Genomic DNA, 21,298 nt, shown 5'->3' with positions numbered 1-21,298 from the left:
TAGCTGTCTCACTGGGCTTCTCTTAATGACCACTCAAACCCGTCAACATCAAACTGGCATTTGTAGGTTTCTCATAGGGCTCCCCGACCCCCCCCCCCCCCTCCCCAAAAAAGGGTCCCCAAAAGTCCTCTGCAACTCATATAAACTCTCACCAGAGACCATTTTTTCTTAAAGCTGTTCAGCAACTAAGCAAAGCAAATATTGTTCTGCTTGTTAAAACCAACAAGAAACCAGTGACAAACTAATTATGTGTACATTATACATGGTATGGTGACCAGGTGACTGGAGACCTTATTCTGCTAGGCAATAGTTATGTGCTAAGTAACCTTTTGTGCTTTAAAGTCAAATCAAATCATACGATAAACGTGTATACAAAACTAAGAAAAAATCTTGTGATTGTTCATTTAAAGATGGGCTAGGCCATTTATGCCATCAAAAAACACCACCTTAAGAAAATCTAAAGTTGAGAATTGTTTTATGGCGCTGCATGAAATAGAAAACTAGAATAAATGCATTAGTAACAAGCAAGGCACCTACTCCTTTTCCTTGTTTATCGGACAAAAACTTAATATCTATTGATAATTTCAAGGAAGTACTTGGCCAGATTTTACTAAGCCGCTCACCATAAAACATAAACTTGAGTTAAAGTGCCGAGGATAAATTGTCATCTTTGAGAGGGCAAGGGGCATTTTCTTTATTGCAAGGGGTGCTTCCGCTAGAACATTGTAATGTCGATGGGAAACTTGTGAAGGGGTGCTAAAGCCAAGACATGGGGCAGAAGAGGCCACAGCCTCCATGGCTTCTGTTTTTCCATGACTGGGCAAAAAGAAAGTTTGATTGTTCATGTACATGCTCTGTGATTCACTGTAAGATGAGAGTATTTTAGCAGGTTAGTTACATGTACAGTGCCTTTTGCAATATGCATTGCAGCAACTATTTTGATGTTTCAACTTTCATTGTCTTTAGGTAAACTATAGTGATATGCAGTCAACACTGTAGCATTTTCATGCAATTAGCAGGGTGCATATACTTATGTAGAGAACACCTTACAAGGCTTTAGTGTGTGTTACCAAGTTATTTACATCAGAGTTAAAGACAGTGGAGACTATTGATAAATGTCAAAGACCAGTCTTCTCACTTGGTGTATCTCAACATTGCATAAAATAACAAACCTGTGAAATTTTCAGCTTGATTGGTCATCGGAGTTGCGAGATAACTATGAAAGAAAAAAACACCCTTGTCACACGAAGTTGTGTGCTTTCAGATGCTTGATTTCGAGACCTCAAATTCTAAACTTGAGGTCTCGAAATCAAATTCGTGGAAAAATATTTCTTTCTCGAAAAATACGTCACTTCAGAGGGAGTCGTTTCTCACAATGTTTTATACTATCAACCTCTCCCCATTACTCATAATCAAGAAAGGTTTTATGATAAAAATTATTTTGAGTAATTACCAATAGTGTCCACTGCCTTTAAAATGTAGTGTATACCAGGAAGCATATATCTTTTTACACCGCATCTAAGGGTTTTGTACTGTGACACTGTCTGTCTGTCTCTAGTGAAGCCTAGGTTGCAATGCTTTTTGAAATACATGTAATCCTCCAAATCCTCCAGTGGGGGAGTCGTGCATAACATCATTACAATATTATTATATGTAATTCAGAATTTCTTTTCCTTTTTGAAGTTATCTTCTAGAAGGGAACATGATGTGCAATTATGGTGTCATTATGACTATACAGTAGTCTCGTCTCAAGACAGAAATTGGTAGTGTTACAGTGCAAAACCCCTTGCTGCAGTGCCTTAAAAAATACGCAACAATTTAGACTTAATTTTGGTGGTGAACTCTGAATGCTCATATTGTGAAGAAGTAAATGCCATTTTGTTATTAGCAATGGAAATATTTTGTGTAGCATTTTGCTCTTACTATCAACGGGAAATCATTCACTGGATATTTTGGCTATTGTTTAATAAATTTAAAACTATTCTTCAGAAATTATAATGGTTTACATAAATTATTGCAGGTGTACTCTCTTTTACAGTCAATAGCCAAAGGTTTATATTTTCCGAATATCCCTTTTATACAACTTTTGTAAACTGATTTTCAAACAGTAAAGTTTTGTAGATCTTTTCAGAGTATTTTATTGCATGGTAGCTTATGTAAGTCCGTATCGGACATGGTGGCTTATCTGCTTGGTGTTTATTTTCACTTTGTGGGAGTTTTTCAAGTTTCCTAGTCTGGAAGATCATGTAATCAAACAATGGTGCCTTCTCTTGAAAACCCCATAATAATTATTAGTTTTGATTTTACCCTTGTACACCCATGTGTGTTAGCACTGTATGTACATGTGTGTGTATACTTAGTACATTCCCAGAGTTCTGTGACAACAATCACCTGTAGGCATATTACTCGGGTGGGATTCGAACCTATTACCTTTGCAATTCCAGAGCAGTGTCTTACCAACTAGACTACCGAGATTACCAGGTAGATAGAGGCAGTGCGTATTAGCAACATCTAGTAATAGTTCTTACTCAAAAGTGGTCTGCAGTGTGGTGTACACATCATCCATACAAATAAGAAATCTCTGGACAGTTATTTTAATTATCTCAACAGTTAAACTGATCTTTCTGAGCTTTATTCAACTCTTGTAGAAACAAAATATCACAAAGGATCATTATTTTCAAAGTATACGCATAATATATTTGATTTCAATTGTTATAATAACCTTGGGATCCATTGTTGACAAATAATTTCTGAATATTTCAAATATTGAGTACTGAATGATACTGAATTTATAATAAAAATGTAGCACTTGGTGTAAACAAATTATTGTATAAATTTATTTTGATAAACAAACATGTAATGTAAATAACTTTTGTAAAAATGTAAAGAAACCACTTTTACAACTTCCACCCTTGCTTAGGTTCTGAGTGCACTTATCGTCCATTTTCTATGATATTCTCAAATAAACAAAGGGTTTGTCACTCTTGGCAAGACAACATCTGATTTTGATCTCTGTTTATTTCCTGAAGTCTATTATTAGAAGGCCATTGGTGTCTTTTTCCTGAATGTGGGCAGGAAATGGTTTCAAGACAATAACAACCTCGCATGTTATGTGCTTTCATCAGTGGAACATTATAGGGTTTCCCTTTACGCCCATAACATTAAATCACTCGTTCCTCATCAGCGCCTGCATGTGTTTTTGGCACCGCAACATTTCCTGATTTGTAGGAATTTCATTATTTTGAAGGAAAACGATGAAAATTCGACATACGCTATTCCCAAGCTAAAAGGTTCCATTCCGGGTTGCATGGTCCATGTTTGACAACAACATAACGTGGCGTTTCTGATCAACAGAGTATGGGTTGAAGACCTATGCTCAATTTCAAAGAGTTGCTTAAGCATAAAATGTTGCCAAGCACAAAGCTATGCTTACCAGAATAATGTTACCAGCCAAACTACCATGTCACATTGCTCATTTCTGCTAAGCAGAAAACTGTTAAGCAATATTTTTTTGCTTAGCAGCTCTATGAAATTGGGCCCAGGTCTCAACACTTAATCATTACTCGGGTACCATTTATATGGAAGATATAAATAGTCCACACTGTGTTCAAACCCTGTGGTTCTGTATTTCTGGTGATGCACAGTCTGACAACATCTTAAACTCAAGCCGGATATTAGGTCCTTTGAAAAAAAAGTAGGAATACATGTACTTGAGTTAACTTGACAGCATGGCAGCACTTCTGCCAAGGCCAACAGTGAAAGAGTTTCTTGAATGCAACAAACTCATCAGCTCTTCTTGATGTGCTTGACGATGTGTGCCTTAAGTTTGGGAATGTTTCCCAGCTCCAGCTTGCATACGTGGCATCTACAAACACAAAGATCAAAAAAGAAAAATATTTAGACATCGAAAAAATAATTTCAATCAAGTTAATCTTAAGCTAAATGAATATGTAGGGTCTTGGGAAGGGCAGTGCTGTAATCAAATAAGCATCATATGAACGTGTACAATACTCCTGCTAAGACAAAAGCATTCGATGTAAATTTCTTAGGGTGGTTCATAATACTATGGCGTGTTTATTGACAAGTAGAGGCCATTGCAGATTATCGTCCCAACTTGTGGCCTGAGGAGTATAGCTGATTCATGGTGAACAAAGAAGGCTTCCCTTAATTAAATTCTCTCAACACAGTTAAGTTAACCATGCTGCAGTTTATAAGGATCATGCCAGCTTCACTTGATTTAGTCGTGTTAGCGTTTCCAAAAAAAATGTCTTTCCAACAGAATACTTCGGTCTGGGTTTTCCCAAAAATTTTTACCATTGGTGGGATTGACCGTACTTTTGACCGCATGAGGGCGCTTTCATCACAATCACAGTTTCATCTGATTTTAATTGCCAGTGTGTAGTTTTCTTGCATCAGCAACAATGTTTACGTGAAAATGTTATGTGAATTCGGAATACGCCTTCACATGGTCGAAATTACGACAAGTATGTGACTTACCGAAGAGGCAGTTTGAGAAGAGCATCTGGATTCTTGCTAGATGTATCCACTTTGCCTTCCTTCTCCAACTGATCGATAACTTCTGATAACAGAAAAAGTAGCAACATACTCGATTGGAACAATGTGAATGTAGACCAGACACCATATGTTTTGACCTTTTAAGACATCAGCAAAGTCTGTCCTGAAAAAAATTTACACTAAAGATGGCCAATTTGCTCAACATAAAACTATTTTCCTCAAATACAACAGTTTTACAGAAATTATTGTATCTTCAATAACTCAGAGTCTGCAAACTTCATGTTATATTCTCCACTCATCACACAGCTTGTACATAACTTTTCTTTTTGTTTTTCCCGTAAGGGAAGAGAGCTTCATTTACACAGTCAACTGCAAGCCTTCTAAGAAGAAGCTCGTTTGAATTTTACTTCTTTGGAAAGGCTTATAGGGAATGACTATAGGGCTTCATCAAAGGCCTATTGAGCCTTCGATCTCCTTGTTCGCAACACACGAAAAAGACAAACAATTTAGTACAGAAGTTACGCAGGGCAATCTTATTTTAACATGGCATATGAGTTTGGTGGTAGACCTGGCATTTTCATCCCCCTATAGTACCTTTTGAATCCACAAAGTATGCTGATGTGAAGGAATTCCAGTGCTTCTTTGTTTTCAGCGACGGCGAGTCAAAATCCTGGCTGATTGCATGTAGATGTAAATGGCTGGAAAAAAATAGACAATGACAGAAGGTATTATTTTGTTCGTTCCGGCTTTGTTCTCGCCCTGCATAATGAGTAATTACGCTTTGGGGCAAGGGGTTAAGAAGAAGTATTAGACCGTATTGAATCTGACGTCACCATTCAAATACCTGCCCTACAACATGGCATCTGTGAGCATATGTGTGTTTGAGTGCGTGCCTGTGCCGTAGAAATCAAAAAAGGAATGCTTCATGCTGCTTGCATCATTGATGTATGCGTTGAGAGGAGCATACGGTCTGCCCTACAAGTTGGCGACTTTCATAGCAACAAAGGGGCAAAATATCGCCATTTTACTTTTTCTATCTGATATTCTGCCATAACCTTACGTTAGAGTAAGCCACGTTAGTCTGATGGGATTCAAACAAATATTTTGTTGTAACAGGGTGGCATGGTTGGCTTGTGCGTAAAGCGCTCGCCTCTCACCAAGGTGACCCCGGTTCGATTCCCGGCCAGGGCCATATATGTGACTTGAGTTGTGCATTGGTTCTCTGCTGTTCCACAAGGGTTTTCCAGACCATCCGGTTTTCCTCCCTCGGGAAAAATCAAACACTTTCGATCTTTGGCTGTGCTCCGTGGTCATAATGGGTTGATGTGGCTGGCAGCCAAAGGCGCCCTTGCATGCCCGCTTCTCGAATACGTTGTAGCCGTGTCCTTCGCAATTCAACTTCGAGTAAGGATGATTAGCCCCCCAAATAATTATTATTATTATCACTCAGATGGGTTTCGGACCCTAAACTTTTGCATCACTAAAGCAACCAGACCACTGAGCCAGCCCGATGGCTAGAGGCAATCTGAATATTACGTGTAAGCAACGAGTACTGCACTACTACAATGATTTAAACAATGACATTTTAAACAAGTGTATTTCAAAAGCTGTACTGTATGGGTAAAAACAAATTATATTCGCTATACCCGACACAAAAATATGCATTCTGCTATACCAGCCAGGCTCTTTTTGAGAAAATGCACACAGGGTTCTTTTACATGCTTTACACAACACACGGGACCAGCGGCTTTATGTCCCATCGGAAGGACGAAGCATCATGAACAAGTGTCTTGCTTAAGGACACAGGTGTCATGACAAGGACTCAAACCTAAACCCTGCGGATCAGAAACACCAGAGCTTGACTACTCGACCATGACACGCCACGGGCCACGACAGGCCTGGCCATTAAGAAACCACTATTATTATTATCGTCTTACCTCATACTTGGAACTGCGTGATACCCAAGTCTGTAAGTGAGTCCTTTTTCACCGATGGCTCTGATACAACAACAAATAAAAGAACAGGAGGATTTGAAACTTTGCATAGTTGAAGTACAACTAACAGAGGTTTGCGGTAAACACCATTTGGAAATATCTCTTTTTGAGTAGTGTAGGTTCTGAGGCCAATGGTCCTTTTCAGAACCAGCGCTACTCAAAAAGAGGTTTCAACATGGTGTTACCACGAACCTCCCTCTTAAGTTAATTTGAAAGTAAAAGGTAGTACCTCATGATGGCTGTTTGTGTTTCTTGGAGGATATTTTTCTCTCCATTTTTCTGGGCGAAACTGGAAAGCATGAATGGGACCGACAAATTAAAAGAAACACGAAAAAAGACGAGCAAGTGTACAAGTTTACAACACACTAAGATTCGTCTCATGTATTGTGACTCTGACATGTCTGATGAGTGTCCCTCCTCTTACCAACCACCCCTTCCCAACCCCCCTTACACCACGCTCATTCGAAGAATTCTTTACACAATATTTTCTAGCGGGTGCCGTGCGAGCTAGTAATAATAATAACTAGTTAATATAGACCCCTTGCAACACGCGCAACATGTGCCTATCCTGGGTGTCATTTTGGGTGTCAAAATCGTAAACAAACATGCACAAAAGAGAGTTGACACCCCAAATCACATTGTTCGGAGGCGTGTTCTGTATTGTGTAAGAAATCAATAGCTCCCCCTTGAACGCGAAACGCTACAGGTACGCTTAATGTAGGTCACACGCACGTTTTTGCGCACAGAGAAAAGCTATTGTTCAATGATCTGGGGTCGATTTCACAAAGAGTTAGGACTAGTCCTAGGAGATATACAAATTGCATGGATAGTCCTAAGTTAGGACAAGTGACTGGTCCTAACTCGAGATAAGACTAGTCCTAACTCTTTGTGAAATCCACCCCTGCCTCCTTTTTGAGGGTTTGACGTCATATGAAATGGGTATATAGTGCATTTTACAAAAACTGTATCAAAATGCACTTTATCAGTGCCTTGGTCATTGGGCCTGCGGGCCAATAACATTCATTCAATCTTTCCAAACTCCCTGGGGAGTATAACAGCCCGGGCTGCTATGGCGATCCTAAGGCTTTTTTATACACATCAACATCTACCCTCGCAGGTACCCATAGTACACCTGTATGAGTGAAGAGAAGCAATTAAATAAAAGCATCTTGCTCACAGACTTATAAGCAACTTACTCTTTGATGACTTTGTCTCCAACCTCCTCCATGTGTCTAAGTAAATCTAAATGACTCGGCTTGAGGGCCTTCAACTTGGCTATTTGCTCTCTAGGTAAAACTAGGTAATGGAATCTGGCCTGGGATGGGGAACAGTAAAGGAGAATAAGTAAGTGAAGCAAGTTTGCATTTAACGTTTTTTGTACAGTGACATCCTCGATTTTAATCACAAAAAAAATTACCTTGTTTTTTTTTCTCGTTTGAAATCGAGGCTGCACTGTACTACTTGACCCTAATTCTTTTTTTTTTTCATTTATAAACGAGGATGTCGCTGTACAGAATACCTTTGGTTTTCTGGAACTGTAGGCCCCTTGTTAATGTTTTAATCCTATATTAAAGGAACTTGTTGCCTTGGATCGGTCAAGTTGGTCTTTGAAAAGCGTTTGTATTCATTTGTTATAAAATGCATATGATTAGAAAGATATTTTAAAAGTAGAATATAATGATCCACACAAGCATCACTCGAAATTGCGTGGTTTTCCTTTACCTCGTCGACAAACACGGTCGGCCATTTATGGGAGTCAGATTTTTTATTCCTATAAATGGCCGACCGTGTTAGTTCGCAAAGTAAAAGGAAAACCACGCAATTTCGAGGCAAATGTGTGTGAATCATTGTATTAAACTTTTAAAACATCTTTCGAACCATATGCATTTCATAACAAACGGTTTCAAACGCTTTTCATAGACCAACTCGACCGATCCAAGGCAACAAGTTCCTTTAATGTTAGATGTAAAAAAGCTGTGAAAATCTCACTTGAAAAGGCTGTCGCATTTTTGAATGCTTGGGTTTCCCCACTAGAGTATTTCTCTGGGGTTCTCTTCCAACATCTTGAACTAAAATTTCTTCATTATCTTCTCTTTTTGACTCTAATTAGAGCATTGAGAATATTTATAAATCCAGATCCAGATCCAGATTTGAAATCAGGCCTGTATTACTTCATCAATAACTTTGATTACCAACCTTAGGATACTTGTCTTTGATGATGACTACCCTGTCATCTGTGTAGACCTGAGATGAGGGATCTTTCATTGTATCCAGTAAGCCAAGACTCCAATGTCCCTTCTTTGCTGGGGGACCACAACTACTGCTACTACTACTGCTCGGAGGTCCTGTAGGACGTTTTGTCCCAGTCCGAGCTGTTGCCATCCTGACTCAATGCACTAGGCCATGAACTTCGCTCTTGTAGGGCGAAGAAGGGGCACTTCTGGTGGTAAGGGGGCGCTTCTACTATGAGGAAAATGTATATTTGTATTAGAACGTTGCAAAGGGCACCACACAGCAACCATACATCATTACATGCAGCAATTGCCGAGTCCATGCTCTTACTTTCCCATTATGCTCAATATACCCTTGGTACATGTATTATATACATGCTCTACACTTAGTAGACTTGATTCAAGTCCCATTCTCATGTAGGAAGACCCTAAAGCAAAATGTAGCTATTGTGGTCCCCCACATGCAACACAAGATGGGGAATGCAGATCGAACTTCTACTTCTATCTTTACTACTCGGCAAAGTCCCATGATGGGATATCACACCAAGATATGGTGGGCATGGCACTATAGGCATAGGAGTGCAACCTCCATGTGGGTTTTACACTTACTCCTACCTCATATTGTTCTAGGTGTAGGTAACACTGACAAATCTACCCAAACCTCAGTTCAGAACCATAAAATTAATATGTATACAGTGTTGTCCAACCTTCGAATGTGCAGGGGTACCACTTTAAGGCATATCCTTGGACATGTTGGAAAAGGTCACCCCATCGATTTGCGAAAATCTGTATTTTTTAGGGGAGCATTTCTAGACCCAGTGAGTAACTGGGACGCTGTACTCCTTTTTAAAAAATGTATTGCTACTCTAGCCTTGTTGATCTTCCTGCGCATGCAACAACAAATTTGCAGCATTTGAGCTGTGCTCAAATGCTCAACTCTTGTGAATATTCTCAAACAAAGGTGTGACGTCAAATCACATTTGCTTCGAAAAAAAGGAGTTACAGTTACAATTAATACACGATGGCCTAGATAGAGAGGGTCCTGGTATTTATACATGTAGCAAGGATCCTCCATGCATGTACATGTAGTAATTGCCTTCAACTCGCCGTCAACTCGCTTGATGCCGTCAACATACTCCTAGAACTATTTCGGTTTCGTCCGGCTATATAGTTCTAGGAGTACCGTTAACACATCCAATATAAGTTTTATAAACTGAAAATTCACAAAAGAGGCATAGAACTGAAAAGTTGGCACAACTATCAGCAAAAAGATAATTTTCAGTAGTTTTAGATCACATTTTCTTTAATTTTTACGACTTGAAATTGTATTTTGTTCCCGTAATTTTATCGCGAAGCGGCAAAAGCGCTGTCCGCCATCTCTTATTTCTAACTACTTGTACAACGACAACAGAGGGCGCTTTCGTGAATATAGAATAGTCTTGGCCCAAGACGTCAGTTATCGGTACAGTATAGTGCATTATGTACTGCGCTACGTGTAAATTGACAGCTGACGTCTTGGATCAAGACTAATCCATATCTGCCGTCTGCGGTGTCGTGTTTGACGGCTAGATCATGCCGGCACTAGTGAGTTGACGGCGAGTAGACTTCAATTTTTGAGTTGACGGCAAGTTGTAAACTTGATCAAAGTAATGACAGGTAATAACAATTATCCTTATTTTGTAACGCAACGATACACCATAAAAGAATACGAACATGTTCTTATGATTCCGCCATTGTTTCACGACTTTCCTACAGCAAGGAACGAACTTACCGAGAGATTTGGCTGTTCGAATGTTACAGTACTGATGACACTCCGCTAAAATGTAAACACATGCTGCACACGCATCCTGCTGCTCTCTATGGGGCGCCCTTTGTCAATTTATTATTTAGTGGTTTTTTTTTTTGACATGCTTTTTATATGGTGGCCCTGAAGGGACACAGCCAGTCGTGAATATTTCGCGACGTCGTATATTTATTCACGACAAGTCGCGAATATTTTCGCGACGTCGCGAATATTTTCACGACTAGTCGCGAATATTTTCGCCACGTCGAATATTCACGACAAGTCGCGAATATTGTCACGACTAGTTGCGAATATTTTCACGACTAGTTGCGAATATTTTCACGACTAGTTGCGAATGTTTTTTACGACGTCGTGAATAATTCTGCGACTAGTCGTGAATAAATTTGCGACTAGTCGTAAATATTTTTTCAGTAGCTTGAGTGTGTAATTCTTACACGGCACGCGTAGAGAGCCAAGCTATGAAGATTGTAGCCACTCGGCTATGTGTATGGGGCCCATGTTTTATCCAGTAGAATTGTTATCGAAGTTCGAGAAAACAGTGTCTGATTTTCATCAATATTTCGGGGGTTTTCAAGGTTGAATTACTCCAAACCCAAATAATTCTGAATGCTAAAGGATTAATCTTTCAGATAAACTTGGTGGGGGATTACGTGATGCGTTGCACCCTGCCGTGACGGAACGAACTCGCGTTTAAAGTTGGAAATAACAACGCAAATTGCGCCAAATTGCTATAACATTTCAGGTAAAAATTGTCAATTTTTTTTGCTGAAATTGTCAACACATTATAATTAAACTTATCATTGGGTTGTTTGTAAAATTTACCTATTGTTGGTCAAACTACGCCGGGGTTAAAAATTGATGTTTTCATTTCGTAAAAAATAGTTGTTTTAATGAGTATGTGAGACGTCGCACTTTTAAAAGTAAATTTTTCTAGCGTTTGTGTTTTTCAAAACGGGTCGTAAAATTTATAGTGTCAAGGTCATCGAAAATTACATATTATTTTGGACAGGAAGGTTGTATGATGATGATTTTTATTTCAGTTAAAATGTTGAGATTTGCTTGTTGGGATTATTATGATATAAACTCAAAAATGAAATTTACTCGATATTCATCATTACGAAGGAGCGGGTGACATATAACGTTATGCTTTATCTGAAGAGTGAAAGTGCCAACGTTTATTGCCTAGCATAGGATAGCCTACTCCTACTAAAGTATAGTAAAACTATAACGTCAGGCCTGGGCCTACCGTAAGGGCCATACGTCAACGTTAGTTTTGTTTAAATAAACATGGTTTATAATTATACTTAAAAAAAAACATGATTTGGTTTTTAATTATATAAAAACCATGATTTGTAAATCACGAAAATTTAAGCACCTGCAACTGCATAGCATAAATACAGGCACACGAAGTCTTACAGACGTAGAAATACGTCAAATTAACGTAATTGACGTCTTTAAAGACGTCTTAATTACGTCGTGTGCCCACAAACACACGGTGGGTAACTATAGTGTACATGTAAGGATACGAAGTAATAGACATCAGCTCAACAGTAAGACTCGCTGTGTTTACTGCCAAAGAGTGGTGCCCAAAAGAGTTTGTGGCCTTTCTACACTGATGAAGGATGCAGGAACATAATTCTGGTAAGGAATACACATGTTGTATCTTCATTTTTTCCCTCCTTTTTTGTCTGTTTAAAACACTAAACTACACATTCGGTAATTGTCAAAAACCAGTCTTCTCACTTGGTGTATCTCAACATGTGCACAAAATAACAAACCTGTGGAAATTTAAACTCAATTGGTCTTTGAAAAAAACACCCTTGTTACACGATGGAAAATTGTGTGCTTTCGATGCTTGATTTCGAGACCTCAAATTTTGATGAGCCTCATTATTTGGAAAATTACTTCTTTCTTGAATACTACGATACTTTAGAGGGAGCCATTTCTCACCGTGTTTTATAATACGAACACTTTCTATTGCTCGTTGCCAAGTAAGTTTATGTGCTAACACTTATTTTGAGTATATTACCAATAGTACCCATCTGCCTTTAAGCCTAAGTAAGACTTCGCTCGGCCCCAGCGGCCAGTCTATCTATCCAGGACCGCTGGGATGGGCTAATCGCTTGCACAGATTCTTGTTCAGGAAGTACGTCACGTATGCAGTGCATAGAAATATGGCGCAGTGTTGAGTGTGATGCATGATGGGACTGCGCATTATGAAACCAATGACAGTGCATGATACGTTTGCCCATCCCAGCGCCTTTGGTTAAAGCAAGGCGCTGGGGACGAGCGAAAAGTAAGACCTGCAAACAAAGCTAATAGTTGTGAGGGCAATCCAGAGGGCGCCCCATCGACGCAAGAAAAATAAAATGTGGACCTGGCTCATCAGCAAAAATCCTTCCCATGAAATAATTCCCGCGTTTTTTTTTTGTTTTTTTTTTTCGTTTTTTTTTTTCTGTTTCTCCTTATTTGTAGTTCCCATCCATCCAGTTTTCCAGTTTTGCGAGGTTCCAGCTATAATTATGGTTCTTTCCCAGTAGGCTCGGGCATACCCCGGGCGTTTCGTTTATAAGTTTAATGTTTTCCTGTCCCGTAATTTTTATAAGCGTTAACTATTGTCAAGCCTTTCTTAGTTAGTAATAATAATAATAATAATAATAATAATAATAATAATAATAATAATAATAATAATATAAATAATAATAATAATAATAATAATAATAATAATAATAATAATAATAATAATAATAATAATAATAATAATAATAATAATAATAATAATAATAATAATAATAATAATAATAATAATAATGATAATGATAATGATAATGATAATGATAGTGATAGTGATAGTGATAGTGATAGTGATAGTGATAGTGATAGTGATAGTGATAGTGATAGTGATAGTGATAGTGATAGTGATAGTGATAGTGATAGTGATAGTGATAGTGATAGTGATAGTGATAGTGATAGTGATAGTGATAGTGATAGTGATAGTGATAGTGATAGTGATAGTGATAGTGATAGTGATAGTGATAGTGATAGTGATAGTGATAGTGATAGTGATAGTGATAGTGATAGTGATAGTGATAGTGATAGTGATAGTGATAGTGATAGTGATAGTGATAGTGATAGTGATAGTGATAGTGATAGTGATAGTGATAGTGATAGTGATAGTGATAGTGATAGTGATAGTGATAGTGATAGTGATAGTGATAGTGATAGTGATAGTGATAGTGATAGTGATAGTGATAGTGATAGTGATAGTGATAGTGATAGTGATAGTGATAGTGATAGTGATAGTGATAGTGATAGTGATAGTGATAATAATAATAATAATAATAATAATAATAATAATAATAATAATAATAATAATAACTAGTGTTAACAAAGATAAATTTATAAAGCGCACAATAGCAGAAAGAGTACACCTCAAGGCGCTGGAAAAGAAAAACAATAAAAGTCTGGACCAGACAAAAGTTAGACACTGAGTTGATTGTTTCTGCTATAGCAATATTGTTCTTGTGCAACCTGAATAATTAAGTAAACCTTGACGCTCCTGCCAAGAAAAATTAGAATTAAAACCCGTAACCTTCCCTTCCTGATGGAGCCGGCATTGTTTCCATGGTTTGTCAGTCCTTAAAGGAACACTGCTTGGATCGGTCGAGTTGGTTTTCGAAAAGCGTTCTGTAACCGTCTGTTGTAAAATGTACATGGTTAGAAAGATATTGTATAAGTAGAATACATTGATGCACACAAATATGCCTCAAAATTGCGTGTTTTTTTTTTTTTTTACCCAGTCGACTAACACGGTCGGCCATTTATGGGAGTCAAAATTTTGACTCCCATAAATGGCCGACCGTGTCAATTCGCGACGTAAAGGAAAACCGTGCAAAATCGAGTGATCCTTGTGTGGATCATTTTATTCTGCTTCTAAGACATCTTTCTAACCATATGCATTTCATAACAAAATTGTTTCAAACGCTTTTAATAGACCAACTCGTCCGATCTAAGGCAGCGTGGACCTTTAACGGAGTGTTCTTTTGCTAAAATAATTTAATCATGTGGTTTGGCGACTGCCGAAAGGCCCCGGCATCTCTCATGTAAGTTTCAGGTTATTTAATCTATAAATTAGGCTATTTGCCAAGCCCAACCTTGACGCTGCCGCAAAGAAAGCTACAACACTTTATTTAGCTCAATAAAAGCACCGCTCTCCCTGCCTGGTGACCGGAAAATTTCATTGGTGTCCTTTGTCATTTCCGTAATAAAGCGTTTTGCTGCAAATTTAGTTTAACTATTATGTAATTTTTCTGAAGGCCTTCCTACTTGGCGCGGAAATTTAATTATAATATTATTATTATAAGTTCGAAAATTCGTATCACCAACTATACTGCTACACCAAAAGTCAGTTATTTTGAGGTAACTGAGGTCGGTGTATGCATTCTATTTGACGAATGCAAAGTGTAACTCGGCTTACTCGGGGGTAGAACTTTCTTACGAAACCAAACATGAAATTACTGTGAACTCTGACACTCAACATAACATAATATCATGTTCGTTCAACGTGTGGGGTGGTTTCTGCAATCGTTCATTGCCTTTCACATCAATAATCAATGTAAAAGGTGTTTTTGTTTTTTTCGTTACAGATTTAAAGCACTGTAACACGTTTGTTAATTACTCAAAATGTGTATGCATAAATTAATTTGCCTCGTAACAACGAATGGAGAGCTGTTGATAGTATATGCAAACATTATGAAAAACGACTCCATCTAAAGTAAAGCGATTAATGAGGAAGGGGCAATTTCTCACCCAAATCATATAATTTAGACCCTAGAAAGACTTCAGGCCATGGGCCATTCTCATGCATCTGAAAGTACACAAACGAGTGCGACATGGGTATTTTCGTTCGTTGTTGCAGCTTCTGTGACCAACTGAGCCCAATTTTAACAGTCTATGGTTTTTTTTAGCATAATGTTTGGATACACCAAGTGAGATCTGGTCTTTGGTAACTACAAAATGTGCTCGGTCATCAAAAACTATGTTTTGTTTAATATTTCATTGTTGGTGATGATGTTCTGTGTTTTCACCAACATTTGTTTAAAGGGAATATGCGAGATTGTCAGATGCCTCCAGTAGGTATAGACCAGAATGAATATGTCCGATTATGTGGACTGAATTGGATATTTTATAGGAAATTAAAAAGTCTTCAGAGGATTGGCAATCGACCTTTCGCTGCTAAGATTTAAGATTCAAAGAAGTTTTAAATAACCTTGTTTATGTATGTGATCTTGCCACTTGAAGGAACATTATACAGAATTGGTTTGTGCTAACAAAACAGTTGCTGGCAGTGTAAAGCACTTTATGTTATCCACTATATACATAAACTGTGGAAGTTTGAGATCGATCGGCCGTCTGGGTCACGACAGAATAGTGAAAAACTGATTACAAATTTTGCAACGATGCCAAAATAAAAATGGATAAAACGCTCACTGAGCGATAAACTCCAAACGCGATGTTAGATTATTCTTTTCTCATCAAATTATGATATTTCAGACCGAAATATTTCAAGGGATGTTTTCAATAATCATCATCATTAGACCGTGTAAGTTTGATGTAAGTCTGTGATGTTCACGATTTTTGTTTCTTACCAATTCTGTAACGTTCCTTTAAGACAAGTGACATTTCAAATGTGAACACTGTTCTGTGGTTAAATAGCTTAATATTTCTTAATGAGAGTAATTTTGGTTAAATACTAGAATATGTATCATTATTTTGTAAATATCATCAACTACTGGAAAGGGCAGTTATTGGATTTATTACTGACTGGTAGCACTTAACCCTGTAATTTTATAACAGCTTTTCTAATTGTTGGGATTCTATTACATCTTTTTCGTATTTAATGCAATACTGTATACCATTATCAAACTCTGATCGAGCAATATACCAATATTTTGAAATAACAATAAATAATTTTATCACTTCAAGTAGTTAAAGACACTGGACACGTTTGGTAATAACCTGTCTTCTCAATTGGTGTATCTGAACATATGCATAAAACAACACACCTGTGAAAATTTGAGCTGAATTGGTCGTCGAAGTTGCGAGATTATAATGAAAGAAAAAACACCCTTGTCACACGAAGTTATGTGCTTTCAGATGCTTGATTTCGAGACTTCAACATCTAATTATGAGGTCTCGAAATCAAATTCGTGGAAAATTACTTCTTTCTTGCAAACTATACGTTACTTCAGAGGGAGCAGTTTCTCAATGTGTTTTACTATCAACCTCTCCTCATTACTCGTTACCAAGAAAAGGTTTCATGCTAATAATTATTTTAAGTAGTTACCAATAGTGTCCATTAGTGTTCATTTCATACAACATTCAAAATACAATCGTTTCAAACGAAGGTGTTACTGTTTCATTAATCGACTTGCAAGTATCATTTATTTTACAAAAGTAATTCTCAGTGTTTGTAATGATATCAGCACAATTGTAGCACATTAATTAAATCAAATTTGTTAACATGTGTATACTGTCGGGAATGTTGCGTGACATTCAGCATGATGAGTGTTGGATTCTATCTGCGTAAAGTATCTCGATACCTTTGTTGAATTGAACCATGTGCGAAGACATGTTTCTGTTGTGAGTTGTTGATATTTTCAATGAGTCTTGACTTAATTGAAAACCTATCACTGTTCATTAGTCTGTTGAAGGCTCTTTATTCCCAGTCTGATTGTCGGCCAAAAACATCACCATTATTGTTTGTCCAGAGAACATACTATTTAATTCAGTTAATTCGAAGACGTTGCGGCCAACTCTTTTGTACCGAATAGTGTACATTCTCGAGCTCGCATTTTACGAAAAATCACAAAATGAGTTTTCTCAATTGAAACAATACAAGACGGAGCAAACGAGCCTAAAGGGACAGGTTAACAAAGAAAATGACATACAAACGTTATTCGTTCCACATAACTATTATTTCGTTCCCTCGAAATATGTTTTTCCCTTTGCAGTGTTACTTCGTTCCCCAAAACTGATAACGTTCCCTTGATACTTTCATAGTTGCTTCGCAGTCAACGCGTAACCCATGTCAATGCTCTCATAGTTGGTTGTTTCTGCTGACAATAATTGTCACACTTTCAATCTGAATAGTTAAAGACAGTGGACACTATTGGTAACTACTCAAAATAATTGTCCGCACAAACTTTACTTGGTAACAAGTAATGGGGAGAGGTTGGTAGTATAAAACATTGTGAGAAACGGCTCTCTCTGAAGTGGAGTACTTTTCGAGAAAGAAGAATTTTTCTACGAGATTTTGAGGTCTCGAAATCAAGCATCTGAAAGCACACAACTTCGTGTGACCAATTGAAAAAAAACAAATCAAATGTTATTTTATGCATATGTTGCGATACACCAAGTGAAAAGACAGGTTATTTTCGACGACATTTTCATTTGATGAGAACGATGATAGTTTGTAAATGTGTGGATTTATTTATTACAGTGCGGTATAGACACATCTTATCCCCGCACTTTCATGAGAGCTCCAATGCAACGTGTTCCTTTAAGGGTGTTAGAACATTTACCGAATTTGTAATATTTTTATTTCTCCGCGCCAAGTAGCCCTTGGAAAAATTAACGCTGCTGTTGCGCAGCAAAACGCTTTGTTACAGAATGTCAAAGGAAGCATGTGGTTCAGTATGTTTACTTTCTTGGCGATTGGGCTCGGCATAACTCTTTATGAGAGATATCGGGTCCGTGCGGCTGTCGCCAACCTATGTGATAGCAACCATTTCAGCAAAAGAATCTCCGCAACGGCTTTACAAAGGAAACCATGAAAACATTTCCGGCTCTGTCAGGAAGGGAGAGTGGTGGTTTTATTGACCCACGTATTCTTACTTTCTTGGCGGCACCGTCCAAGGTCTTGACTTGGGTTACGCGTTGAGTAACTGAGTTTATTACAGAATGCGAACTCAAAACTGTACACGATTCAAAACCAAAGTATTGGCTCCAACGTCTTCGAATTGAGTACATTTTAAATGACAAGTTCTCTGGACAAACAATAGGCGTGAAGTAATAGTGACTGAAAATTTCACCGGGAACTAAGAGCCTTTAAAAACCGTGTAGTCAACAATGATGCAGGTTTTCAATTATGTCAAGCCTCATTGAAAATACCTCAAAACTCGCAACAAATACATGCACTTCGCACCTGGTTCAGTTCAACAAAGAGGTATTGTGACGCGTTATGCAGATTTAACCAACACCTGTGACGTCACCCTATTGTTAAATCCCTCCATTATGTTGCACGAATGGCGCGATGGGTACAACCATAGAGAACCATTCACCCATTGTGCAAACGGGTTAGAGTATCCACATCGCGCCAGTCATGCAAAATAATAGAGTCATGCAACATTCCTGACAAAATACAAAAGTAAGCCAAATGTGATTTAATTTGTGTGCTTTCATTAACGATTATACAAACGTGGTGTTCTTTACACCAAACCACCCATTACTCAATCTTTTTATCCACATTATATTAGCCAGTGTTTTCTTCTTATTTTTAATGTATTTTCCATTTTTTTTTGTCGCCTTTCGTGTATGTCTTGTATGTCTAATTTGTATGCGTTTTGGGTTTTTATGCTGATTGAATACTCTTTAGGACCAGCTGGAGAGGAGGGCCTCTAGACAGGCACTGTGTTTCTTTTAGGCAGCTGTTCCTTTTTCCTTCCTCTATTTATTTGCTTATTGCTTTGTTTAAAAAAAAATTAAACTGATAAAATGTGGATTTTTGTACTATAATTTATATCTGCCTGAGAATTTAGTTACTTTGTACTTATAAATTACTTCGTATCTTAATAGGCATTGATACCTTTGGTAAGTGCCAAAGACCAGTCTTCTCAGACACTTGGTTTATCTCAACATATGCATAAAATAACAATTAATTTTTGTGAATTAATTCAAATAATAAGTGGACTGAAAAATTATCTCAAAAACTACGTTAATTCAGAGGGAGCGGTTTCTCACAATGTTTTGTACCAACAACAGTTGTCCTTTGCTCATTACGAAGTACACAAATTCATGCCAACAATTTTTTTGTGTAATAACCAATAGTGTCCAGTGCCTTTAAAGGGGGACCTTGGCCGCTAGACGTTGTCGTCACGTTCTGTCCTCTTACTTGTTTTAGGAAATCTAGGTTTAAAGACAGTGGACACTATTGGTAATTGTCAAAGACTAGCCTTCACAGTTGGTGTATCTCAACATATGCATAAAATAACAAACCTGTGAAAATCTGAGCTTAATTGATCATCGACCTTGCGAGATAATAATGAAAGAAAAAACACCCCTGTCACACGAAGTTCTAAATCTGAGGTCTCGAAATCAATTTCGTGGAAAATCACTTCTTTCTAGAAAACTACGTCACTTCAGAGGGAGCCGTTTCTCACAATGTTTTATACCATCAACCTCTCGCCATTACTCATTACCAAGAAAGGTTTTATGCTAATAATTATTTTGAGTAATTACCAATAGTGTCCACTACCTTTATTTTTTTCACAAAATCGTCAATTCAACCTGTGCAAATTGGACATTCGGTTTTATATTGCAACCCTGAATTCATTATTACACAAACTGGCTTAAATTGACACCATCTGAAGGCCAAAACGGGATTGCAGCTTTAATTATGGCAGAGCTACAGAATACAATGAAAATTAGATGAGAGCAAAAAAACACGTCTCCCCTGCTATGCTGCAACTAGGGCGTTAAGATTCAAACTACGAGTGATGGGATCATAGTACACAAGAAAGAATAAAAAATAACACAAATTTAGTTGTGATGCCAGAAATTAGTGTTTTTGAATACCCTTTTGTTGTAAATGTTGATACTTGCTTTATGGTGTCTAATACGTGACAATACCCATGCCTGGTGTCAAGTTAAAGACCACGGTTTTTGCAATGAAAAAGAAAAGAGCAAAGATACATTGGAACTCAGATTTGATCAAAAAGTGATATCGTCAGACATTTTCTGTGTGATAATTCACTCAGAGCTGCATTGTAATTAAATGCGATAAATATTCACAATGCACAAACTGTATTGGGTGTCAGTGTCGGTGAAAGACTTGTCCTATATATTTTTTAATTAGTGAGAATAAACATCAAGGTCAAGGTTGCCTATAAAAAAAAAACTGGCTTCGACGATAAGGTCACTATTTGAGCTTTCGGGCATCTCTGAGCCATCATCAGCTATGGGAGATTGTGTGTGTTTTTATTTTATTGTCACAGCATATCACGTTTTTCAACCCCCAGAAACACATCGGTGGAATAATTACAATTAAAACTAACATACATAATTACAATTAAAAAAAAAAAAAAATTACAATTAAAAAAAAAAAAAAAAAAAAAAAAAAAAAAAACCAAAATTAATATTCTTTATCCCCGATGCAAATTTAACATCTATTATATCGTTGCGGTACCCGCTGCCAAAACATAGGATTCGAACTGCCTCTAGCTGCCGGGCAACCTCGGTAGTCTAGTTGGTAAGACACTGCTCTAGAATTGCAAGGGTCGTGGGTTCGAATCCCACCCGAGTAACATGCCTGTGATATTTTTTCACAGGACTCGGGAAGTACTGAGTATACAGTACTAACACACATCGGTGTATGGGTAAAAAAAAAAAAAAAAAAAAAAAAAAAACCAAAATTAATATTCTTTATCCCCGATGCAAATTTAACATCTATTATATCGTTGCGGTACCCGCTGCCA

General features: G+C 37.6%; 2 protein-coding genes across 6 annotated transcripts in view; one reads left to right on the top strand and one right to left on the bottom strand.

The window, feature by feature from the left end:
- Positions 1-126: 126 nt before the first annotated feature.
- LOC139945026 (aprataxin-like) lies at positions 127-10,575 on the bottom strand. 5 transcript variants are annotated; one of them, XM_071942260.1, is made up of 7 exons: positions 10,512-10,575; positions 8,706-8,969; positions 7,706-7,824; positions 6,453-6,512; positions 5,110-5,213; positions 4,498-4,579; positions 127-3,865 (listed from the first exon to the last, which is right to left on the bottom strand). In XM_071942260.1, exons 2-7 carry the CDS (start codon positions 8,889-8,891, stop codon positions 3,787-3,789), a joined length of 630 nt encoding a protein of 209 aa, XP_071798361.1. In that variant the 5' UTR covers positions 8,892-8,969; positions 10,512-10,575; the 3' UTR covers positions 127-3,786. The 5 variants fall into 5 exon arrangements, with proteins under 5 accessions (XP_071798361.1, XP_071798362.1, XP_071798363.1 ...); XM_071942261.1 differs by having other exon boundaries at positions 8,706-8,972; positions 10,512-10,572; XM_071942262.1 differs by having other exon boundaries at positions 8,706-8,972; positions 10,454-10,562.
- The window catches only part of LOC139945373 (uncharacterized), a 17,882-nt gene continuing 6,895 nt past the window's right edge, over positions 10,312-21,298 (top strand). Inside the window, exon 1 of the mRNA XM_071942721.1 lies at positions 10,312-10,396. The gene's annotated coding sequence lies outside the window, so the exon portion shown is untranslated. The remainder of the gene's footprint in view (positions 10,397-21,298) is intronic.

Source organism: Asterias amurensis, chromosome 12 (genome assembly GCF_032118995.1).
Source record: "Asterias amurensis chromosome 12, ASM3211899v1".
Classification (NCBI taxonomy): Eukaryota; Metazoa; Echinodermata; class Asteroidea; order Forcipulatida; family Asteriidae; genus Asterias; species Asterias amurensis.
This window is presented reverse-complemented; position numbering and strand designations above follow the sequence as displayed.